The 14,640-nt window shown below is 45.4% G+C and overlaps 1 protein-coding gene across 1 annotated transcript in view; it reads right to left on the bottom strand.

The window, feature by feature from the left end:
* The window catches only part of LOC139413616 (lysosomal cobalamin transport escort protein LMBD1-like), a 132,135-nt gene that overhangs the window by 44,206 nt on the left and 73,289 nt on the right, over positions 1-14,640 (bottom strand). The window contains exons 9-11 of the mRNA XM_071161225.1: positions 12,178-12,280; positions 2,812-2,916; positions 1,405-1,554 (exon numbers count right to left, since the gene is read on the bottom strand). Coding sequence (XP_071017326.1) covers positions 1,405-1,554; positions 2,812-2,916; positions 12,178-12,280 — 358 coding nt within the window. The remainder of the gene's footprint in view (positions 1-1,404; positions 1,555-2,811; positions 2,917-12,177; positions 12,281-14,640) is intronic.

Here is a 14,640-nt window from a genome sequence, read left to right on the forward strand (position 1 = left end):
CAAAATTTTTGTGGAATGGTCTGCCTACCCATGTGAGAGACGCAGACTTGGTCTCAACTTTTAAGTCTTTATTGAAGACTCATCTCTTCAGTAGGTCCTATGATTGAGTGTAGTCTGGCCCAGGAGTGTGAAGGTGAACGGAAAGGCACTGGAGCAACGAACCGCCCTTGCTGCCTCTGCCTGGCCGGTTCCCCCCTCTCCACTGGGATTCTCTGCCTCTAACCCTATTACAGGGGCTGAGTCACTGGCTTACTGGTGCTCTTCCATGCCGTCCCTAGCAGGGGTGCGTCACTTGAGTGGGTTGAGTCACTGATGTGGTCATCCTGTCAGGGTTGGCGCCCCCCCTTGGGTTGTGCCGTGGCGGAGATCTTTGTGGGCTATACTCGGCCATTTTCTCAGGATGGTAAGTTGGTGGTTGAAGATATCCCTCTAGTGGTGTGGGGGCTGTGCTTTGGCAAAGTGGGTGGGGTTATATCCTGCCTGTTTGGCCCTGTCCGGGGGTATCGTCGGACGGGGCCACAGTGTCTACCAACTCCTACTGCCTCAGCCTCCAATATTTACTCTGCAGTAGTTTGTGTCGGGGGGCTAGGGTCAGTCTGTTATATCTGGAGTATTTCTCCTGTCTTATCCGGTGTCCTGTGTGAATTTAAGTATGCTCTCTCTAATTCTCTCTTTCTTTTTCTCTCTTTCTTTTACTGTCTCAGAGGACCTGAGTCCTAGGACCATGCCTCAGGACTACCTGGCATGATGACTCCTTGCTGTCCCAAGTCCACCTAGTCGTGCTGCTGCTCCAGATTCAACTGTTCTGCCTGCGGCTATGGAACCCTGACCTGTTCACCGGACGTGCTATCTGTCCCAGACCTGCTGTTTTCAACTCTCTAGAGACAGCAGGAGCGGTAGAGATACTCTGAATGATCGGCCCTGAAAAGCCAACTGACATTTACTCCTGAGGTGCTGACTTGTTGCACCCTCTACAACCATTGTGATTATTATTATTTGACCCTGCTGGTCATCTATGAACATTTTAACATCTTGGCCATGTTCTGGTATAATCTCCACCCGGCACAGCCAAAAGAGGACAGGCCACCCCCCATAACCTGGTTCCTCTCTAGGTTTCTTCCTCGGTTCTGGGCTTTCTAGGGAGTTTTTCCTAGCCATCGTGCTTCTACACCTGCATTGCTTGCTGTTTGGGATTTTAGGCTGGGTTTCTGTACAGCACTTTGTGACATCAGCTGATGTAAGAAGGGCTTTATAAATACATTTGATTGATTGATTGACCCCCCCCCCCCCCAGACACACCCCCACCCCCTCCACCCCACCCCAGACCGCCCAGACACACACACACACACATACCCCATCCCCAGACACACCCAGCCCTCCCCCACACACCCAGCCTGGGGTCACCTGCAGCAGGTAGTTCTGGCTCCCGTACATGACGTACTGCGGGGCCAGGCTGTAGATCATGAAGCTGGTGTGAAGGACAATCAGCAGTAGAATCATGCAGAGGAAGAGGAGGGCCTGGGGACGGGTTCTCTTGGGTCTGATCTTGTACAGCTGTCAGACAACACAGTTCAGTTAGATTAGTATGTCTGCTGTCAGACAACACAGTTCAGTTAGATTAGTATGTCTGCTGTCAGACAACACAGTTCAGTTAGATTAGTATGTCTGCTGTCAGACAACACAGTTCAGTTAGATTAGTATGTCTGCTGTCAGACAACACAGTTCAGTTAGATTAGTATGTCTGCTGTCAGACAACACAGTTCAGTTAGATTAGTATGTCTGCTGTCAGACAACACAGTTCAGTTAGATTAGTATGTCTGCTGTCAGTTAAGTGATAATGTCTAGTGTCAGTTAGGTGATTACCTCTGTTGTCAGTTAGGTGATTACGTCTGCAGTCAGTTAGGTGATTACGTCTGCTGTCAGTTAAGTGATAATGTCTGTTGTCAGTTAGGTGATTATGTCTGCTGTCAGTTAAGTGATACTGTCTGTTGTCAGTTAGGTGATTATGTCTGCTGTCAGTTAAGTGATAATGTCTGTTGTCACTTAGGTGATTACGTCTGCTGTCAGTTAAGTGATAATGTCTGTTGTCAGTTAGGTGATTATGTCTGCTGTCAGTTAAGTGATAATGTCTGTTGTCAGTTAGGTGATTATGTCTGCTGTCAGTTAGGTGATAGTGTCTGTTGTAAGTTAGGTGATTATGTCTGCTGTCAGTTAAGTGATAATGTCTGTTGTCAGTTAGGTGATTATGTCTGCTGTCAGTTAAGTGATTATGTCTGTTGTCAGTTAGGTGATTATGTCTGCTGTCAGTTAGATTAGTATGTATTCCAGCTAGTTAAAAACAATAGAGAATGTCTTCTAGGAAGTGATAGAGACAGGAAACATGCAGTTATAAATAGTATGTCTGCTGTCAGTTAGATTAGTATGTCTTCCAGCTAGTTAAAAACAATAGAGCATGTCTCCTAGGAGGTGATAGAGACAGGAACCATGCAGTTATAGATACGTCTGAAAGATAATGCAGACACCTGCATTGCTTGATGTTTGGGGTTTTAGGCTGGGTTTCTGTACAGCACTTTGAGATATCAGCTGATGTACGAAGGGCTATATAAATACATTTGATTTGATTTGATAATCATGGAGAAACAGCAAAAGCAGGTTCATCTACCACACATAGATGTAGCAATGAGATGAGACATAATGATACAAATCTTCTATTATGTGAATTATTGTGAATACTCTATGAAAGGGCGAGTGTGTGTGTGTGTGTGCCTAGGTGTGTGTGTGTGTGTGTGGGGGGGGGGGAGCTGTCCTGACCCGTATCCAGAAGAACCAGATGCCCAAGTTCCTGATGCCGGCCATGGAGGTGAACACAAAGTACATGGTGATGACAGTGATCAGGACATAATCCAACGGGAACACCTGGGAGACATCAGGTCAAAGGTTAGATACACAGAGAGAGACAGAGAGAGAGACAGAGAGAGAGAAAGAGACAGACAGAGACAGAGAGAGAGAGACAGAGAGAGAGAGACAGAGAGAGAGAGACAGAGAGAGAGAGAGACAGAGAGAGAGAGAGAGACAGAGAGAGAGAGACAGAGAGAGAGAGACAGAGAGAGAGACAGACAGAGAGACAGAGAGAGAGACAGAGAGAGAGAAAGAGACAGAGAGAGACAGAGACAGAGACAGAGAGAGACAGAGAGAGAGAGACAGAGAGAGAGAGACAGAGAGAGAGAGACAGAGAGAGAGACAGAGAGAGAGACAGAGAGTGTGAGAGATACAGAGAGACAGTGTGTAATCATTCCAATATCCACACACACACAGAGCTGTTTTGAGATGGGGCAATTAGCATCAGTAGTCTGCTGGTCTGTAACACTCTGTCCTGGTAGTAGTCTGCTGGTCTGTAACACTCTGTCCTGGTAGTAGTCTGCTGGTCTGTAACACTCTGTCCTGGTAGTAGTCTGCTGGTCTGTAACACTCTGTCCTGGTAGTAGTCTGCTGGTCTGTAACACTCTGTCCTGGTAGTAGTCTGCTGGTCTGTAACACTCTGTTCTGGTAGTAGTCTGCTATACTGTAACACTCTGTCCTGGTAGTAGTCTGCTATACTGTAACACTCTGTCCTGGTAGTAGTCTGCTACACTGTAACACTCTGTCCTGGTAGTAGTCTGCTGGTCTGTAACACTCTGTCCTGGTAGTAATCTGCTATACTGTAACACTCTGTCCTGGTAGTAGTCTGCTGGTCTGTAACACTCTGTCCTGGTAGTAGTCTGCTGGTCTGTAACACTCTGTCCTGGTAGTAGTCTGCTGGTCTGTAACACTCTGTCCTGGTAGTAGTCTGCTGGTCTGTAACACTCTGTCCTGGTAGTAGTCTGCTATACTGTAACACTCTGTCCTGGTAGTAGTCTGCTATACTGTAACACTCTGTCCTGGTAGTAGTCTGCTATACTGTAACACTCTGTCCTGGTGGTAGTCTGCTGGTCTGTAACACTCTGTCCTGGTAGTAGTCTGCTATACTGTAACACTCTGTCCTGGCCCATTAATCCTCAAAGGATGTAGTCAAGACAATGGAGAGTGTTGAAATGCGAGGTGTGTATGTGTGTCTAGTGGTGTTTCTCCAAACGTATACTACAGGGCTCTGAGCACGCAAATTGTTGCATGGGACGGTCAAAGTAGGAGTCCAAATCAAAGTATGTGAAACGGAGCACGGAGGGCACTTCTCTGATGTGTACTCCGTTTGTACATATTTTGAAGCATCCATCCATGCAAGCTTCAACGGAGAGTATGCAAAGAAATAGGACGCAGCCACGTAGAAAATTACTGCATTTATTTTTTTTAAATCAATGGCAAAATAAACTCAGACTTTGGATTGTAACATTTCCTATTAACATGTCATATGTTGCCTGACTACCATATCTTATCTTGATACGTTAATAAATACATGCAGTGTTAATTTTGGAATGTTTACTTGCCTACAATACCCACTGTAGTGTGCATAGGTCGCAAGCCTAAGTCAATAGGGCTAACTAGCTACTAGTACTGTTAGCTACAGACGAAGAATTGGCATTTACCATGCATAGGGGGAGTGCTGCTCAGCGTGAGGTAATACAGTAGGGGGAGTGCTGCTCAGTGTTAAGGTAATACAGTAGGGGGAGTGCTGCTCAGCGTGAGGTAATACAGTTCAGGGAGTGCTGCTCAGCGTGAGGTAATACAGTAGGGGGAGTGCTGCTCAGCGTGAGGTAATACAGTAGGGGGAGTGCTGCTCAGCGTGAGGTAATACAGTAGGGGGAGTGCTGCTCAGTGTGAGGTAATACAGTAGGGGGATTGCTGCTCAGCGTGAGGTAATACAGTAGGGGGAGTGCTGCTCAGTGTGAGATAATACAGTAGGGGGAGTGCTGCTCGACGTGAGGTAATACAGTAGGGGGAGTGCTGCTCAGCGTGAGGTAATACAGTAGGGGTAGTGCTGCTCAGTGTGAGGTAATACAGTAGGGGGAGTGCTGCTCAGTGTGAGGTAATACAGTAGGGGGAGTACTGCTCGACGTGAGGTAATACAGTAGGGGGAGTGCTGCTCAGCGTGAGGTAATACAGTAGGGGGAGTGCTGCTCAGTGTGAGATAATACAGTAGGGGGAGTGCTGCTCGACGTGAGGTAATACAGTAGGGGGAGTGCTGCTCAGCGTGAGGTAATACAGTAGGGGGAGTGCTGCTCAGTGTGAGGTAATACAGTAGGGGGAGTGCTGCTCAGTGTGAGATAATACAGTAGGGGGAGTGCTGCTCGACGTGAGGTAATACAGTAGGGGGAGTGCTGCTCGGCGTGAGGTAATACAGTAGGGGGAGTGCTGCTCAGTGTGAGGTAATACAGTAGGGGGAGTGCTGCTCAGCGTGAGATAATACAGTAGGGGGAGTGCTGCTCAGCGTGAGGTAATACAGTAGGGGGAGTGCTGCTCAGTGTGAGGTAATACAGTAGGGGGAGTGCTGCTCAGTGTGAGATAATACAGTAGGGGTAGTGCTGCTCAGCGTGAGGTAATACAGTAGGGGGAGTGCTGCTCAGCGTGAGGTAATACAGTAGGGGGAGTGCTGCTCAGTGTGAGGTAATACAGTAGGGGGAGTGCTGCTCAGTGTGAGGTAATACAGTAGGGGGAGTGCTGCTCAGCGTGAGATAATACAGTAGGGGGAGTGCTGCTCAGCGTGAGGTAATACAGTAGGGGGAGTGCTGCTCAGTGTGAGGTAATACAGTAGGGGGAGTGCTGCTCAGTGTGAGGTAATACAGTAGGGGGAGTGCTGCTCAGTGTGAGATAATACAGTAGGGGGAGTGCTGCTCAGCGTGAGGTAATACAGTAGAGGGAGTGCTGCTCAGCGTGAGGTAATACAGTAGGGGGAGTGCTGCTCAGTGTGAGATAATACAGTAGGGGGAGTGCTGCTCGACGTGAGGTAATACAGTAGGGGGAGTGCTGCTCAGCGTGAGGTAATACAGTAGGGGTAGTGCTGCTCAGTGTGAGGTAATACAGTAGGGGGATTGCTGCTCAGCGTGAGGTAATACAGTAGGGGGAGTGCTGCTCAGTGTGAGATAATACAGTAGGGGGAGTGCTGCTCGACGTGAGGTAATACAGTAGGGGGAGTGCTGCTCGGCGTGAGGTAATACAGTAGGGGGAGTGCTGCTCAGTGTGAGGTAATACAAATCAAATCAAATCAAATTTTATTTGTCACATACACATGGTTAGCAGATGTTAATGCGAGTGTAGCGAAATGCTTGTGCTTCTAGTTCCGACAATGCAGTAATAACAAGTAATCTAACTAACAATTCCAAAACTACTGTCTTGTACACAGTGTAAGGGGATAAAGAATATGTACATAAGGATATATGAATGAGTGATGGTACAGAGCAGCATAGGCAAGATACAGTAGATGGTATCGGGTACAGTATGTACAAATGAGATGAGTATGTAAACAAAGTGGCATAGTATAGTATAAAGTGGCTAGTGATACATGTATTACATAAGGATACCGTCGATGATATAGAGTACAGTATATACGTATGCATATGAGATGAATAATGTAGGGTAAGTAACATTTATATAAGGTAGCATTGTTTAAAGTGGCTAGTGATATATTTACATCATTTCCCATCAATTCCCATTATTAAAGTGGCTGGAGTTGAGTCAGTGTCAGTGTGTTGGCAGCAGCCACTCAGTGTTAGTGGTGGCTGTTTAACAGTCTGATGGCCTTGAGATAGAAGCTGTTTTTCAGTCTCTCGGTCCCAGCTTTGATGCACCTGTACTGACCTCGCCTTCTGGATGATAGCGGGGTGAACAGGCAGTGGCTCGGGTGGTTGATGTCCTTGATGATCTTTATGGCCTTCCTGTGACATCGGGTGGTGTAGGTGTCCTGGAGGGCAGGTAGTTTGCCCCCGGTGATGCGTTGTGCAGACCTCACTACCCTCTGGAGAGCCTTACGGTTGAGGGCGGTGCAGTTGCCATACCAGGCGGTGATACAGCCCGCCAGGATGCTCTCGATTGTGCATCTGTAGAAGTTTGTGAGTGCTTTTGGTGACAAGCCGAATTTCTTCAGCCTCCTGAGGTTGAAGAGGCGCTGCTGCGCCTTCTTCACGATGCTGTCTGTGTGAGTGGACCAATTCAGTTTGTCTGTGATGTGTATGCCGAGGAACTTAAAACTTGCTACCCTCTCCACTACTGTTCCATCGATGTGGATAGGGGGGTGTTCCCTCTGCTGTTTCCTGAAGTCCACAATCATCTCCTTAGTTTTGTTGACGTTGAGTGTGAGGTTGTTTTCCTGACACCACACTCCGAGGGCCCTCACCTCCTCCCTGTAGGCCGTCTCATCGTTGTTGGTAATCAAGCCTACCACTGTTGTGTCGTCCGCAAACTTGATGATTGAGTTGGAGGCGTGCGTGGCCACGCAGTCGTGGGTGAACAGGGAGTACAGGAGAGGGCTCAGAACGCAACCTTGTGGGGCCCCAGTGTTGAGGATCAGCGGGGAGGAGATGTTGTTGCCTACCCTCACCACCTGGGGGCGGCCCGTCAGGAAGTCCAGTACCCAGTTGCACAGGGCGGGGTCGAGACCCAGGGTCTCGAGCTTGATGACGAGCTTGGAGGGTACTATGGTGTTGAATGCCGAGCTGTAGTCGATGAACAGCATTCTCACATAGGTATTCCTCTTGTCCAGATGGGTTAGGGCAGTGTGCAGTGTGGTTGAGATTGCATCGTCTGTGGACCTATTTGGGCGGTAAGCAAATTGGAGTGGGTCTAGGGTGTCAGGTAGGGTGGAGGTGATATGGTCCTTGACTAGTCTCTCAAAGCACTTCATGATGACGGATGTGAGTGCTACGGGGCGGTAGTCATTTAGCTCAGTTACCTTAGCTTTCTTGGGAACAGGAACAATGGTGGCCCTCTTGAAGCATGTGGGAACAGCAGACTGGTATAGGGATTGATTGAATATGTCCGTAAACACACCGGCCAGCTGGTCTGCGCATGCTCTGAGGGCGCGGCTGGGGATGCCATCTGGGCCTGCAGCCTTGCGAGGGTTAACACGTTTAAATGTCTTACTCACCTCGGCTGCAGTGAAGGAGAGACCGCATGTTTTCGTTGCAGGCCGTGTCAGTGGCACTGTATTGTCCTCAAAGCGGGCAAAAAAGTTATTTAGTCTGCCTGGGAGCAAGACATCCTGGTCCGTGACTGGGCTGGGTTTCTTCCTGTAGTCCGTGATTGACTGTAGACCCTGCCACATGCCTCTTGTGTCTGAGCCGTTGAATTGAGATTCTACTTTGTCTCTGTACTGGCGCTTAGCTTGTTTGATAGCCTTGCGGAGGGAATAGCTGCACTGTTTGTATTCGGTCATGTTACCAGACACCTTGCCCTGATTAAAAGCAGTGGTTCGCGCTTTCAGTTTCACACGAATGCTGCCATCAATCCACGGTTTCTGGTTAGGGAATGTTTTAATCGTTGCTATGGGAACGACATCTTCAACGCACGTTCTAATGAACTCGCACACCGAATCAGCGTATTCGTCAATGTTGTTATCTGACGCAATACGAAACATCTCCCAGTCCACGTGATGGAAGCAGTCTTGGAGTGTGGAGTCAGCTTGGTCGGACCAGCGTTGGACAGACCTCAGCGTGGGAGCCTCTTGTTTTAGTTTCTGTCTGTAGGCAGGGATCAACAAAATGGAGTCGTGGTCAGCTTTTCCGAAAGGGGGGCGGGGCAGGGCCTTATATGCGTCGCGGAAGTTAGAGTAACAATGGTCCAAGGTCTTTCCTCCCCTGGTTGCGCAATCGATATGCTGATAAAATTTGGGGAGTCTTGTTTTCAGATTAGCCTTGTTAAAATCCCCAGCTACAATGAATGCAGCCTCCGGATAAATTGTTTCCAGTTTGCAGAGAGTTAAATAAAGTTCGTTCAGAGCCATCGATGTGTCTGCTTGGGGGGGGATATATACGGCTGTGATTATAATCGAAGAGAATTCTCTTGGTAGATAATGCGGTCTACATTTGATTGTGAGGAATTCTAAATCAGGTGAACAGAAGGATTTGAGTTCCTGTATGTTTCTTTCATCGCACCATGTCACGTTAGTCATAAGGCATACGCCCCCGCCCCTCTTTTTACCAGAAAGATGTTTTTTCCTGTCTGCGCGATGCGTGGAGAAACCTGTTGGCTGCACCGCTTCGGATAGCGTCTCTCCAGTAAGCCACGTTTCCGTGAAGCAAAGAACGTTACAGTCTCTGATGTCCCTCTGGAATGCTACCCTTGCTCGGATTTCATCAACCTTGTTGTCAAGAGACTGGACATTGGCAAGAAGAATGCTAGGGAGTGGTGGGCGCTGTGCCCGTCTCCGGAGTCTGACCAGAAGACCGCCTCGTTTCCCTCTCTTTCGGAGTCGTTTTTTTGGGTCGCTGCATAGGATCCACTCCGTTGTCCTGTTTGTAAGGCAGAACACAGGATCCGCGTCGCGAAAAACATATTCTTGGTCGTACTGATGGTGAGTTGATGCTGATCTTATATTCAGTAGTTCTTCTCGACTGTATGTAATGAAACCTAAGATGACCTGGGGTACTAATGTAAGAAATAACACGTAAAAAAACAAAAAACTGCATAGTTTCCTAGGAACGCGAAGCGAGGCGGCCATCTCTGTCGGCGCCGGAAGTGCTGCTCAGCGTGAGATAATACAGTAGGGGGAGTGCTGCTCAGCGTGAGGTAATACAGTAGGGGGAGTGCTGCTCAGTGTGAGGTAATACAGTAGGGGGAGTGCTGCTCAGTGTGAGATAATACAGTAGGGGTAGTGCTGCTCAGCGTGAGGTAATACAGTAGGGGGAGTGCTGCTCAGCGTGAGGTAATACAGTAGGGGGAGTGCTGCTCAGTGTGAGGTAATACAGTAGGGGGAGTGCTGCTCAGTGTGAGGTAATACAGTAGGGGGAGTGCTGCTCAGCGTGAGATAATACAGTAGGGGGAGTGCTGCTCAGCGTGAGGTAATACAGTAGGGGGAGTGCTGCTCAGTGTGAGGTAATACAGTAGGGGGAGTGCTGCTCAGTGTGAGGTAATACAGTAGGGGGAGTGCTGCTCAGTGTGAGATAATACAGTAGGGGGAGTGCTGCTCAGCGTGAGGTAATACAGTAGAGGGAGTGCTGCTCAGCGTGAGGTAATACAGTAGGGGGAGTGCTGCTCGGCGTGAGGTAATACAGGAACGTACTCAAGAGAACGTCTTCAGAGAATGCACTCAGAGCATGAAAGTATGGAGCATGGTAGTATGGAGCATGGTAGTATACATATTGAGAAACTGTAGGTGTGTGTGTGTGTGTGTGTGTCTAGCTGTGTGTTCGCTTCAGTGGGTCGCTCAAAAACTAATATATTTAAAAGTTTTTGAAAACCCTTTGAAAGTCATGCTGAGGGAAAAGGACTGTCCAATAAGTTGCTTTGGCTGCACGACACTGTGGAGGAAATGTTAATGCCTGGCACTTTGGCAGCTTTACACTCATAACTCCGACTGGGCTTGACATGCATTTTAAATAGTAGGATACACTGTGACCTTTACAATTCCCATCATCATATCCTCCTACAAGCCAATCAGGGTCTGGATGATCTCAAATAGCAGCCTATGTTCTATATAATGTCAACAACTCTCTCTCTATCTCTCAAAAGTAGTGCGCTATGTAGGGATTAGGAACCCAGGGTTTTGGTCATTCACATCACAGAGAAGACATTATGAATCCTCCAGTAATGTGGTGATTATTCTCCTTCACCATGGGTCCTAGGGGAATAATATATTTTAATTAAAGTATCCTACTCTAATTGCAGAAATCAACGGCCAGGACTTCTCTCTGGCTGTGTCCCAAAATGGCGCCTTATTCCATATATAGTGCACTACTTTTAACCTGGGCCCATAGGGATCTTGTCAAAAGTAGTGCACTATATAGGGAATGGAGTGCCATTTGGGACTCATTCTTTCTCTAGTACTTCTTGATCTAATTAGCTGATTTGACAACGATGACGAAGGGTGGCAATGGAGCGATTATATACCAAGGCACCGGAACACTTACCATTCCACTACTAACATCAAATTAAAGTAAACTACATTGAACTACTCATTTAAATCTCTACCGAGCCAACTTACCATTCCACACTTCTGATAAAGTAATATCTAAAAGTTAAAATTATGAACATTATCCCACTGAGGCCAACAGCATGGAACATTATCCCACTGAGGTCAATGACATGGAACATTATCCCACTGAGGTCAACGACATGGAACATTATCCCACTGAGGTCAACGACATGGCACATTATCCCACTGAGGCCAACGACATGGAACATTATCCCACTGAGGTCAATGACATGGAACATGATCCCACTGAGGTCAACGACATGGGAACATTATCCCACTGAGGTCAACGACATGGAACATTATCCCACTGAGGTCAACGACATGGGAACATTATCCCACTGAGGTCAACGACATAGGAACATTATCCCACTGAGGCCAACGACAAGGAACATTATCCCACTGAGGCCAACGACATGGGAACATTATCCCACTGAGGTCAACGACATGGAACATTATCCCACTGAGGCCAACGACAAGGAACATTATCCCACTGAGGCCAACGTCAAGGAACACTATCCCACTGAGGTCAACGACATGAACATTATCCCACTGAGGTCAACGACATGGAACATTATCCCACTGAGGTCAACGGCATGGAACATTATCCCACTGAGGCCAACGGCATGGAACATTATCCCACTGAGGTCAACGACATGGAACATTATCCCACTGAGGCCAACGGCATGGAACATTATCCCACTGAGGCTAACGACAAGGAACATCATCCCACTGAGGCCAACGGAATGGAACATTATCCCACTGAGGTCAACGGCATGGAACATTATCCCACTGAGGCCAACGGCATGGCACATTATCCCACTGAGGCCAACAGCATGGAACATTATCCCACTGAGGCCAACGGCATGGAACATTATCCCACTGAGGCCAAAGGCATGGAACATTATCCCACTTTAAGGAAAGAGGGCTTCAGTATACTCCCAGGCTGCGCGCAGACACACATGGCATACACATATACACACACAAACACTTAACCGTTTTGTCATTTAGCAGACGTTCTTATTCAGAGCGACTTACAGTAAGTGCATTCATCTACACACAGACACACAAACAGTACTCACAGGCTGTAGAGTCAGCAGGAGTTCATTCAGAGGGTTGGTCAGGTTGGTGCCAAACACCATGAAGCCAGAACTGATGCCAGCAGAGTGAAGAGCTTTGTCCAAACTGCAGAACAGAACAGACTAGTTTAGTTCTCTTCCAAGGAAATTTTTGTTCACAGGAGGGTACATTCACAGACACAAACTATTTCACATGAGTTTAACAGCACATTACTATAACAGACACAAACTATTTCACGTTACTATAACAGACACAAACTATTTCACATGAGGTTAACAGCACATTACTATAACAGACACAAACTATTTCACATGAGTTTAACAGCACGTTACTATAACAGACACAAACTATTTCACATGAGTTTAACAGCACGTTACTATAACAGACACAAACTATTTCACATGAGGTTAACAGCACGTTACTATAACAGACACAAACTATTTCACATGAGTTTAACAGCACGTTACTATAACAGACACAAACTATTTCACATGAGTTTAACAGCACATTATTATAACAGACACAAACTATTTCACATGAGTTTAACAGCACATTATTATAACAGACACAAACTATTTCACATGAGTTTAACAGCACGTTACTATAACAGACACAAACTATTTCACATGAGTTTAACAGCACGTTACTATAACAGACACAAACTATTTCGCATGAGTTTAACAGCACGTTACTATAACAGACACAAACTATTTCACATGAGGTTAACAGCACGTTACTATAACAGACACAAACTATTTCACGTTACTATAACAGACACAAACTATTTCACGTTACTATAACAGACACAAACTATTTCACATGAGGTTAACAGCACGTTACTATAACAGACACAAACTATTTCACATGAGGTTAACAGCACGTTACTATAACAGACACAAACTATTTCACATGAGGTTAACAGCACATTATTATAACAGACACAAACTATTTCACATGAGGTTAACAGCACATTACTATAACAGACACAAACTATTTCACATGAGGTTAACAGCACATTACTATAACAGACACAAACTATTTCACGTTACTATAACAGACACAAACTATTTCACATGAGGTTAACAGCACATTATTATAACAGACACAAACTATTTCACATGAGTTTAACAGCACGTTACTATAACAGACACAAACTATTTCACATGAGTTTAACAGCACATTATTATAACAGACACAAACTATTTCACATGAGGTTAACAGCACGTTACTATAACAGACACAAACTATTTCACGTTACTATAACAGACACAAAATATTTCACATGAGGTTAACAGCACATTATTATAACAGACACAAACTATTTCACATGAGTTTAACAGCACGTTACTATAACAGACACAAACTATTTCACATGAGTTTAACAGCACATTATTATAACAGACACAAACTATTTCACATGAGGTTAACAGCACGTTACTATAACAGACACAAACTATTTCACGTTACTATAACAGACACAAACTATTTCACGTTACTATAACAGACACAAACTATTTCACATGAGGTTAACAGCACGTTACTATAACAGACACAAACTATTTCACGTTACTATAACAGACACAAACTATTTCACGTTACTATAACAGACACAAACTATTTCACGTTACTATAACAGACACAAACTATTTCACGTTACTATAACAGACACAAACTATTTCACATGAGGTTAACAGCACATTACTATAACAGACACAAACTATTTCACATGAGTTTAACAGCACGTTACTATAACAGACACAAACTATTTCACATTATTATAACAGACACAAACTATTTCACATGAGGTTAACAGCACATTACTATAACAGACACAAACTATTTCACATGAGGTTAACAGCACATTATTATAACAGACACAAACTATTTCACATGAGTTTAACAGCACGTTACTATAACAGACACAAACTATTTCACATGAGTTTAACAGCACATTATTATAACAGACACAAACTATTTCACATGAGGTTAACAGCACGTTACTATAACAGACACAAACTATTTCACGTTACTATAACAGACACAAAATATTTCACATGAGGTTAACAGCACATTATTATAACAGACACAAACTATTTCACATGAGTTTAACAGCACGTTACTATAACAGACACAAACTATTTCACATGAGTTTAACAGCACATTATTATAACAGACACAAACTATTTCACATGAGGTTAACAGCACGTTACTATAACAGACACAAACTATTTCACGTTACTATAACAGACACAAACTATTTCACGTTACTATAACAGACACAAACTATTTCACATGAGGTTAACAGCACGTTACTATAACAGACACAAACTATTTCACGTTACTATAACAGACACAAACTATTTCACGTTACTATAACAGACACAAACTATTTCACGTTACTATAACAGACACAAACTATTTCACGTTACTATAACAGACACAAACTATTTCACATGAGGTTAACA

Source organism: Oncorhynchus clarkii, chromosome 1 (genome assembly GCF_045791955.1).
Source record: "Oncorhynchus clarkii lewisi isolate Uvic-CL-2024 chromosome 1, UVic_Ocla_1.0, whole genome shotgun sequence".
NCBI classification, from domain to species: domain Eukaryota; kingdom Metazoa; phylum Chordata; class Actinopteri; order Salmoniformes; family Salmonidae; genus Oncorhynchus; species Oncorhynchus clarkii.